Consider the following 11,965-nt stretch of genomic DNA (forward strand, 5'->3'; position numbering starts at 1 on the left):
CACATACAAACACTTGATGTACACACCGTCTGTTTCTCTTAGTTTATTTGAAAACAAAAACAAAAACATAAAAAACATAAATGATTGTACACGGTGTTTGTTTTTTGAAGAGTTTATCGGGAGAAACATGGTAGTTTATTTGACTCATTTTACACGTTTGTGGAAAATAATGGTTGGCCACTCACAACAGTCTCATACACTGAGAGATGCTTTTGACACCTGTGATTATATATATATATATATATATATATATATATATATATATATATATATATATATATATATATATATATATATATATATATATATATATATATATATATATATATATATATATATATATATATATATATATATATATATATATATATAATATATATATATATATATATATATATATATATATATATATATATATATATATATATATATATATATATATATATATATATATATATATATATATATATATATATATATATATATATACAAAAGTTTTTAATTATTATTAATATTAATATTATTTTAAAACTAAGACTGTTCCAGCATTTTAAGAAAGAATCTCCATGAAAAATAAGTCACGTTTACTATTAAGATTTAATTCTGAAGGAAGTTTTACTCCACAAAATCAAATTCTATTCTTCTATATTTTGTTTTATTTATTTATTTTTTCGTAACAACTATAAAGGAACTGTCCAGATTGACGATCATTAGTGAAATGTACAGAACCGGAGAGCTAAGTAGAAAAGACTCCTGCGCAAGCTATGTACAGGTGAAGGTCTGCACAGGTAAATGGTTGTTTTTTTTAGCTTTTTAATCTTTAATGGTTACTTAACTTTTCCGCCACACCTATTACATATGTTATCACAGAGACAGATTTTTTCTTACCAGTATTAACAAGAGCATTGTTACAATGCAGACCCTTGCCCCTCTGTTCCTTGAGACGTTACAGGTGACTTGGTAACACTGGCCTGGAGTCACTGTTTAGGGAGCTGTGCCTCACACGAGGGTCTCTCCACAGACCAACAGTTACAGTAACACGTCCGTACAACTCTAATTTACTTTTTCGGACTTACTGACTCACTCACTGACGGATCTCACCGCTGTCTTGCCCGGGGCACGAAGGTAAAATATTATATAGTAGACAGTGAAGGAGGGTCACACACCCTCCGTCAGGTAGGTCCTACAGGAAACACAAAAATATACAAAACTCACACCAGCCACAAATGTCTTTTATATACACTTATGATCACACGCTTCTCCTTTACCTAACTCGTAAGAATTATTCAAATTAATGATAAATATATGAAGATATAAACGTCTATATATTGTAGGTCTGACACACAATGTTGTCTCAGTAACTCTCAGGTATTGTTCTTCTTCCATGACGAAAATAAGATCAGAAAAGTCATGGTTTGTGTCACTTGTCAATATGACGCAGATGATGTAGTACAGTAGTCACAGGTAACATAAAAAATTCTCCTGTTTGAGGTCATTGTAGTGTTACCACCGTCGACAATGATGGTCACACATACTGTATATTACACATACACACACACACACACACACACACACACACACACACACACACACACACACACTTATATATACAGTACAGCAGTTGACTCATATAGATCTATTGTTGACGGGACAGAGGTTGGAGGGGTGAGAGAGGTAGGGAAGTATTGAAGGAGGGAGGAATGAGGGGAGGAGGGAGCAATGAAGGAGGAATGGAGTTAGTGGGAGGGGGATGGAGGGAGGGAGGGAGGGAGGGAGGAACTTACTAAAAGCTCCCAGAGTGTATTGGACACCACCTGACTGGTGTGTGTGTGTGTGTGTGTGTGTGTGTGTGTGTGTGTTTAGACAGACGTACCGGGGGTGAGTCTTTGATACTTTCATGATTACGAGAAGGATTGATTGTGCTAACTTTGTTTACAAAACTATGTACACTTTTGGCCTGCCTGAAATTCAAACACATATATTCTTTTGTTTCACACACACACACACACACACACACACACACACACACACACACACACACACACACACACACACACACAGAATGCCCTTGACTGTCTTAAGCTCCAAACTGTCTCTTTCACCCCAGCGCTAGATGAAGCCTCGTCAAGGCTGGGTAAGTGGGGCTCACAGAACTCCACTAAGACGGCGAGCTGGACCAGTGCTTGTTGCCGAGTAACCAGTTCACTGAGGCAAGGCGAGGGTGAGTTGATGGTTGGAGAAGACGGGGTGGGGTAAAGGAGGAGGGGCCCTGGATTAGCTGTTGAAGTGGTTTTGGAGGAGCTATGAGAGGAAAGGAGGAGGAGGGAGGAGTGAGGGGTCAACCGTACAGCAATTATGGTGCTGTAAGTGAGCTGCCACACCCACTCCCACACCATCACCGCTGCAACAGAAAAAGAGGTAAAAATGAATGCCTATTAGATTATCTCTTGCTTATTACCTCAGTTACCTCCCTCGTTACTGCTCTTAATACCTCTCAACTACCTGGCTCATTACCTCGTAATTATTGTGGGAAGTTGATGGTTCATTACCTGCTTCATAACTAACTTTTACCGAGAGAATAGTAACAACTACTAATAGTGCTCGTATTACATCCTTGTACCATACTAATGACCATAGGAACCCGCATTGTGGTTCATATTATAATATTCCTAATTAGTTAATTACAGTAATAATTAACCTGCCTACTGGTTAGCTTATTGACGTATGAATTTGCTAACTGTATCCCTGTTTGTTAATTGCCACATGAATTTGCTAATCATGTGAATCCTGTCACCTAGCACACTAATGAGTGTGGGAACTCACCTGTATGAACCTCACTACCTGTATACTAATTTACCAGGACAGCTGGCCGAGGACCTACCTGAGGCGGCCACCCCTGTGCTGGCCTGCTGGCGGTGCTGGAGGCAGCTACTAGACGGAGCTCTCCCGGTGAGTGGGACTGACGCTCCTGTCGCTGGAAGCCTCCCAAGGGCTTGTAACGGGCTGCCCCAAGGGCTCACCACCCACCTGGGGAACTAATGGGTAGGCTGACCCATGGTGGATGCTAGTAGTGATGCAGGATGGAGCTGGGGCGCCTGCCAGCCTGCCCTTCCTCCCCAGGCTGAGGGTATAGTTTGGGTACGGGGGCGGCATGCACGGTATGTCGGAGGAGTAGGCCTCTGAAGTGTATGGCTCTGCGGCAGGTCGGTAGTCCTGGGCGTAAGCGGAGGTGATGGGCATGAAGGTGACGTCCCTGGGGTAGGAAGGCGGGGCATGGTGGGTATAGGGCGCCGCGCCGCTGCTCACGTCACAGGTGTAGGAGTGAGGGATGGAGAGGGTAGAAAGGTGTGGGCTGTGGCGGGGGTAGAGCGTGGGCGGGGAGGTAGTGGCCGTGGGCGTGGAGGCTGCCAGGGGCATACCCATCAGGCTCAGCGGCTCCTGCTCGCGGCTCGACACACCACCCTGCTGGAGGAGAGACAGCACCGTCAGGAACACCTTGACAACACTTACACACACACACACACACACACACACACACACACACACACACACACACACACACACTACCGCCAACACATGTGAATATTGATAACTTAATATCCAGCACCTTGAGTGACTCCCAGGAATGTTTATTACAAGTCTGATAGGTTTATTTATTACCCTTTAACGTACACAAAGTAAAAGTGAACAAGTAGTAGTCGTGTGTGTGTGTGTGTGCGTGCGTGTGTGTGTGTGTGTGTGTGTGTGTGTGTGTGTGTGCGTGCGTCATTGTACACATATAAATCTCCGTATTCATATACATGGATATACTTAGGTGTATATACGCTTGTAATCATATACACATATAATATATAACCACGTGAGTGTATCAATCAAATCCAAAGATATTTTTTACCCCCAAGTGAGTTACACGAGACTAAGAGAAACAACCCAGGGTGATCACAGAGTCAGAGGTGCTTACGTGACTCATAACTACACACTAAATCCCTCACAGCTTTCATTAAGTACAACACACCTCTCTTCTTATTAGTTATGATTGTATACCTGATATAAATGACCTCACCTGGAATGATGACTTAAATTACAGGTATTTTAGGTAAAGTTTTGTGAGTCTGATGTTTTTTTTTTAACAATATATATAATTTTTGTCTAAGTCTTTGTTTATGGGTTTTTGTTATTATTAAAAGAGGGACGTGTTTATACTCGTAAATATATACAAGCATACACGCAGCCAGATCTACACACACACACACACACACACACACACACACACACACACACCCCTTAAGTTCTACGCTAATTGAATTTCCGTCAGCAACTAAGGTGGTGTGACGGCTGTTTACCTTCTAGTACTTTAACACAATTACGGTCAGGTTATGTGCGGCCTGGGTTAATTACCTCCGTTACCTTACTTTTCTACCTTTGATGTTAACAGTCGTCAAAGGTAGAAACGTCTTTGGGTCACGGGAAGGTTATGACCCCTTAGGATATTTAACCTGATCATGAAACACTCTGACCTAACTTAACCCAACCCAACCCAACGAACCTAACCGAACCGAACCGAACCGAACCCAACCGAACCCAACCCAACCCAACCGAACCCAACCCAACCTAACCGAACCCAACCTAATGTTCCAGGTAGCTTTAGGGTGTTTAATCATCAGGTGAAATAAACTGGGAACTAATCTTTTGGTGATCCTTAAAAATTAATGTGAGATAAGAAGCCGACAGACTCTTCTATGGGAGATAATCTTTGGTGTTGTACTGATGGGTGTTAGTGCTTGTGTCGGGGCTTTTATCATCAGAGGAAAAATTTATAATAAAAATGACATGTTGAGAAAACTGTGTTGATAACTTTCCTCTTTATCTGTGTGTGTGTGTATGTGTGAGTGTGTGCGTGTACGTGTGCGTGTGTGTGTGTATAACTATTGCGACTCGGGTTCGATGCCTTCCTGGGTCAGGTGTGAGAAGTAGGTATGTCCAGTCGGGTACTTGTGCTTCCTCCTCTAGTAACACTGTAATACCCTCACTAGACCCACGGAGTATGACCTTCACTAGACCCACGGAGTATGACCTTCACTAGACCCACGGAGTATGACCTTCACTAGACCCACGGAGTATGACCTTCACTAGACCCACGGAGTATGACCCTCACTAGACCCACGGAGTATGACCTTCACTAGACCCACGGAGTATGACCCTCACTAGACCCACGGAGTATGACCTTCACTAGACCTCAAAGGTAACCAGTTAGTCATCATTCATAAGAGCTTTGTAGACTAATCTATTACTGTCAATACATCAATATGTCTGGAAGTTGCATTTACCTTCAAGTGTATACCTGGATATTGGATATGTGTACACAAACACCTACACACACACACACACACACACACACACAAACACACACACACACACTTAATGCTACTACTTCTAACTACTACTTTGCTGTCACTCGGAATCAAGTATGACGATCATCCATCTATGATACAATAATATGAGTTATTGAAGATGTCACCTTCGTTGGTGAGCTCTGAGGCGATTGGAGAGGCCGATACGAGACCGGCACGGCCGTCCACAGATGTTGCACGTGAGGAGGGATACATCTAGTGCGGGAGGGGAGGTGGCAACATCTTTGCGGTGTTGGCGCTTGTCTGCCTCGGTATGCAGTCGGGCTAACTCGAAAGTAATGACACCTTCTCGTGTGGTGCTCCTCCAAGCGTTACGGTGTGGAGTAATCGTCTCCCAGGTGATGGGGTCGATTTGACACTTTTCTAGGTTTGTCTTAAAGACTATCCTTATTCCTTTCCAGTTTGCACGTACTCTACGAGCGCCTACATATACACCTATTGTTGACCCATACCCTATGTGTTGTTCCCTACTGTGTCATTGTGTGTGAGTGGCAAGAAGGTTATTGAAGACCCTTCCTGTTCATGTGTGCCTATGAACGACCCCCGCACAGTGGTGTGACATGCACGATCACCGTCGTCACTGTGGGCTCGGCTCGGAAGTTTTCCCCGACCTCCAATGGTACACACAAACCCACGCTACAGTGAGGTGTGCAACACGAGAGGGGCTCTGGTACGAATACCTGGGCATGACACCCACGCAGGTACCTCGGCCAGGGTAAGAAAGAAGAATTTAGGTAGAGGCACAGCCCTCAAACCACGTCAGGGCCACAAGTCTAAGCTGCCCTCCGCAGGTGTGTGGGTCACTCACACACCTGTTGGGAGAGCTGGCTACGGTTGACAGCCCTGAACGCTCGTGAAGTTGTCTAAATTATCTCAAAGAGCCCAAGCAAGCGGTGTTAAGGAGAGGAATGTAGACCGTCACCTAGTAAGTCTCGGTCGCAGTCAGTCGAGTCGGTTCTCTCCTCCTGCTGCTCACTCGTCGATGTCCAGTCTGAGTCTGTGGGTGTGACCAATCACGGTGGTCCACACACACACCACTCTACTGCTATACTCAGACGGCCAACTCTATATACACTCAACCAACGCCATCTTTTGAACAGATCTTTCCTTCCATTACATTTCATAAAGAACTCATTAAATTAGTTCTTCATAACAGGACCGTGTTAAAACAAGTACAAGTATACGGACACACGCTCCTTGTGTCCTTAACTTACGCACACACACACACACACACACACCTAACCTAACCTAACCTACCCACAATACCTGAGCTGGGTCAATTGCCGCCAGTATAATTAACCCCATACCTAAGTAGAACACAGGAGGGTGTTGTAGGTAGGTGGGTGTTGTAGATGAGTGGGTGTTCTTAGATGAGTGGGTGTTCTAGAAGAGTGGGTGTTCTAGATGAGTGAGTGTTCTAGATGAGTGGGTGTTCTAGATGAGTGAGTGTTCTAGATGAGTGGGGTGTTCTAGATGAGTGGGGCGTTCTAGATGGAGGAGTGTTCTAGATGAGTGGGTGTTCTAGGAGAGTGGGTGTTCTGAGGAGTGAGTGTTCTAGATGAGTGGGTGTTCTAGAAGGGTGGGTGTTCTAGATGAGTGGGGTGTTCTAGATGAGTGGGTGTTGTAGATGAGTGGGCAGGCCTGGATGAGTGGGTGTTCTAGATGAGTGGGTGTTCTAGAAGGAGTGGAGTGTTCTAGGATGAGGAGTTCTAGAAGAGTGGGTGTTCTAGATGAGTGAGTGTTCTAGATGAGTGGGTGTTCTAGATGGGGAAAGGATGGAACTAAGTATTCACCAACACAACGAAACCAAAATAGATGGAAGAACAAGACAACACCAACAACAACAACAGGCATCAGGTACCAACATACAGGTGAGTCAGGTTTGGAGGCGGCGGAGGTGAAGGTAATCTTTAGTCGACTCATCCCGTCTTTCCTCTCTTCCTACACCTTGAATAATAAACCAAACATACACAAACTCGCTGTCTCTAGTACACTGGGGGAGTATAATGCTGCGAACCTTTCAGAATCTGAGTATACTTTAACGTAATATAACCTGACTGAGTATAGTTTAACGTAATATAACCTGACTGAGTATACTTTAACGTAATATAACCTGACTGAGTATAGTTTAACGTAATATAACCTGACTGAGTATACTTTAACCTAATATAACCTGACTGAGTATACTTTAAACCTAATATAACCTGACTGAGTATACTTTAACGTAATATAACCTGACTGAGTATAGTTTAACGTAATATAACCTGACTGAGTATAGTTTAACGTAATACAACCTGACTGAGTATAGTTTAACGTAATATAACCTGACTGAGTATAGTTTAACGTAATATAACCTGACTGAGTATAGTTTAACGTAATATAACCTGACTGAGTATAGTTTAACGTAATATAACCTGACTGAGTATAGTTTAACGTAATATAACCTGACTGAGTATAGTTTAACGTAATATAACCTGACTGAGTATAGTTTAACGTAATATATAAATCGGGATTGAGCATAAGCGAACCTAATATAACCAGACTGGAGATAGTTTAACCCAATACAGACTAAGCATAGTTTAACGTAATAAGTAACCCGACTGAGTATGCTATTTTAACGTAATATAACCTGACTGAGTATACTTTAACCTAATATAACCTGACTGAGTATACTTTAACCTAATATAACCTGACTAAGTATAGTTTAACCTAACATAACCTGACTGAGTATACTTTAACCTAATATAACCTGACTGAGTATACTTTAACCTAATATAACCTGACTGAGTATACTTTAACGTAATATAACGTAACCAAATATAACTTAACCAGATATATCGTAACTAACCTAACCAAAAGCTAATCAAAGCTAACCAAAGCTAACCAAAGCTAACCAAACTTAACCTTGTACACGTGGAAGAGTTGCGTATTTATCACCGTCTCTCCTCGTTGCACTTTTTTGAGAATTTATTATTGACAGCTATTGCCTCACCCTGCTGTCCTCTCCAGCATTATTAACAACATTTTAACAGCATTTTAACAGCCGAGGGTCATATTTTTAAAGGATCGTAAAGATGAAGACTATTCCTCGTAAATACTGACGTAAGAACACACTTAACTAGTTGACTTGAGTTAAGGCCTAAAAATGGTATTCAAAATTTAACATGAAAATAACACTGAGAAAATATACCTTAACTAGATACGTTCACTTAACACCACTTATGGAGATTTAAGAAAATATACCTTAACTAGATACGTTCACTTAACACCACTTATGAGATAGACTTAAGAAAATATACCTTAACTAGATACGTTCACTTAACACCACTTATGAGATAGACTTAAGAAAATATATTCACTTAACACCACTTATTTCCTGAAAAGTTTAGTTTTAATTTTATCTTCTTATTGGTGTTATGAACGTATGGAGTAAAGATTAATTCTCAGTGTTGTTATGTAAGTATTATTAAAATCACTTGAACATTAGACACCTAACTCAACCTAACCTAACCTAACCTAACCTAACCTAACCAAACCTAACCTAACCTAACCTAACCTAACTTAATCCTCCAAGTAGATTTAATCCAAAGGTAAATAACTACAATCTCTAATCTTCAGGTAATTTTTATTTTCTTCTGTTACAACTCAAGAACAACCAATTAGGTGTGTGTTGTTATAGCCTCAATGATAGTCTAAGGTGTGTGTTGTTATAGCCTCAATGATAGTCTAAGGTGTGTGTTGTTATAGCCTCAATGATATCTATGTTTATAGCCCAATGATAGTCTCTAAGGTGTGTGTTGTTATAGCCTCAATGATAGTCTAAGGTGTATCCTCAATGACAGTGTTTTAACCTCAATAGCTGTGTGTTGTTATAGCCTCAATGATAGTCTATGTGTGTTGTTATAGCCTCAATGATAGTCTTAGGTGTGTGTTGTTATAGCCTCAATGATAGTCTTAGTGTGTTAGATAGTCAAGGTGTGTGTTGTTATAGCCTCAATGATAGTCTAGGTGTGTGTTGTACCTCAATGATAGCAGGTGTGTTGTACATGATAGTCAAGGTGTGTGTTGTTATAGCCCAATGATAGTCTAAGGTGTGTGTTGTTATAAATAGTCACAAGTCTAAGAGTGTGTTGTTATAGCCTCAATGATAGTCTATGTGTGTTATAGCCTCAATGATAGTCTTAGGTGTGTTGTTATAGCCTCAATGATAGTCTAAGGTGTGTTGTTATAGCCTCAATGATAGTCTTAGGTGTGTGTTTTATAGCCTCAATGATAGTCTAAGGTGTGTGTTGTTATAGCCTCAATGATAGTCTAAGGTGTGTGTTGTTATAGCCTCAATGATAGTCTAAGGTGTGTGTTGTTATAGCCTCAATGATAGTCTAAGGTGTGTGTTGTTTTAGCCTCAATGATAGTCTAAGGTGTGTGTTATAGCCTCAATGATAGTCTAAGGTGTGTGTTGTTATAGCCTCAATGATAGTCTAAGGTGTGTGTTGTTATAGCCTCAATGATAGTCAAGGTGTGTTGTTATAGCCTCAATGATAGTCTAAGGTGTGTGTTGTTATAGCCTCAATGATAGTCTAGGTGTGTGTTGTTATATAATGATAGTCTAAGGTGTGTGTTGTTATAGCCTCAATGATAGTCTAAGGTGTGTGTTGTTATAGCCTCAATGATAGTCTAAGGTGTGTGTTGTTATAGCCTCAATGATAGTCTAAGGTGTGTGTTGTTATAGCCTCAATGATAATCTAGGTGTGTTGTTATAGCCTCAATGATAGTCTAAGGTGCGTGTTGTTATAGCCTCAATGATAGTCTTAGGTGTGTTGTTATAGCCCCAATGATAGTCTAGGTGTGTGTTGTTATAGCCTCAATGATAGTCTAAGGTGTGTGTTGTTATAGCCTCAATGATAGTCTAAGGTGTGTTGTTATAGCCTCAATGATAGCTGGTTTCCTCAAGATATCTTGTGTGTTGTTATAGCCTCAATGATAGTCTTAGGTGTGTGTTATAGCCTCAATGATAGTCTAGGTGTGTTGTTATAGCCTCAATGATAGTCTTAGGTGTGTTGTTATAGCCTCAATGATAGTCTAAGGTGTGTGTTGTTATAGCCTCAATGATAGTCTAAGGTGTGTGTTGTTATAGCCTCAATGATAGTCTATGTTTACCTCAATGATAGTCTAAGTGTGTTGTTATACCCAATGATCTAAGGTATGTGTTGTTATAGCCTCAATGATAGTCTAGGTGTGTGTTGTTATACTCAATGATAGTCTAAGGTGTGTTGTATAGCCTCAATATAGTCTAATGTGTTTTATAGCCTCAATGATAGTCTAAGTGTGTGTTGTTATAGCCTCAATGATAGTCTAAGGTGTGTGTTGTTATAGCTCAATGATAGTCTAAAGGTGTGTGTTGTTATAGCCTCAATGATAGTCCTAGGTGTGTGTTGTTATAGCCTCAATGATAGTCTAAGGTGTGTTGTTATAGCCTCAATGATAGTCTAAGGTGCGTGTTGTTATAGCCTCAATGATAGTCTTAGGTGTGTTGTTATAGCCCCAATGATAGTCTAAGGTGTGTGTGTTATAGCCTCAATGATAGTCTAGGTGTGTGTTGTTATAGCCTCAATGATAGTCTAAGGTGTGTGTTGTTAGCCTCAATGAAGTCTAGGTGTTGTTATAGCCTCAATGATAGTCTAAGGTGTGTTGTTATAGCCTCCAATGATAGTCTAAGGTGTGTGTTGTTATAGCCTCAATGATAGTCTTAGGTGTGTTGTTATAGCCTCAATGATAGTCTAAGGTGTTTATAGCCTCAATGATAGTCTAGGTGTGTTGTTATAGCCTCAATGATAGTCTAAGGTGTGTGTTGTTATAGCCTCAATGATAGTCTAAGGTGTGTTGTTATAGCCTCAATGATAGTCTAAGGTGTGTTGTTATAGCCTCAATGATAGTCTAAGGTGTGTGTTGTTATAGCCTCAATGATAGTCTAAGGTGTGTGTTGTTATAGCCTCAATGATAGTCTAAGGTGTGTGTTATAGCCTCAATGATAGTCTAGGTGTGTGTTGTTATAGCCTCAATGATAGTCTAAGGTGTGTGTTGTTATAGCCTCAATGATAGTCTAAGGTGTGTTGTTATAGCCCTCAATGATAGTCTAAGGTGTGTGTTGTTATAGCCTCAATGATAGTCTAAGGTGTGTGTTGTTATAGCCAATGATAGTCTAAGGTGTGTATTATAGCCTCAATGATAGTCTAGGTGTGTGTTGTTATAGCCTCAATGATAGTCTAAGGTGTGTGTTGTTATAGCCTCAATGATAGTCTAAGGTGTGTGTTGTTATAGCCTCAATGATAGTCTAAGGTGTGTGTTGTTATAGCCTCAATGATAGTCTAAGTGTGTGTGTTGTTATAGCCTCAATGATAGTCTAAGGTGTGTGTTGTTATAGCCTCAATGATAGTCTAAGGTGTGTGTGTTGTTATAGCCTCAATGATAGTCTAAGGTGTGTTGTTATAGCCTCAATGATAGTCTAAGGTGTGTGTTGTTATAGCCTCAATGATAGTCTAGGTGTGTGTTTATTT

At 40.7% G+C, this 11,965-nt stretch overlaps 1 protein-coding gene across 2 annotated transcripts in view; it reads right to left on the minus strand.

The window, feature by feature from the left end:
- Positions 1–840: 840 nt before the first annotated feature.
- LOC121880365 (protein turtle-like) overlaps positions 841–11,965 on the minus strand; it is a 98,361-nt gene continuing 87,236 nt past the window's right edge. The window contains exons 15-16 of one of the 2 annotated variants that reach the window (XM_042387517.1): positions 2,882–3,462; positions 841–2,401 (exon numbers count right to left, since the gene is read on the minus strand). In XM_042387517.1, the coding sequence (XP_042243451.1) occupies positions 2,932–3,462 (531 nt within the window). In that variant the 3' untranslated portion in view covers positions 841–2,401; positions 2,882–2,931. Of the gene's footprint in view, positions 2,402–2,881; positions 3,466–11,965 lie in introns of both variants that reach the window. The other variant, XM_042387516.1, reaches the window with a different exon arrangement.

Source organism: Homarus americanus, unplaced genomic scaffold (assembly GCF_018991925.1).
Source record: "Homarus americanus isolate GMGI-L3 unplaced genomic scaffold, GMGI_Hamer_2.0 scaffold42527, whole genome shotgun sequence".
In the NCBI taxonomy this organism is placed as follows: domain Eukaryota; kingdom Metazoa; phylum Arthropoda; class Malacostraca; order Decapoda; family Nephropidae; genus Homarus; species Homarus americanus.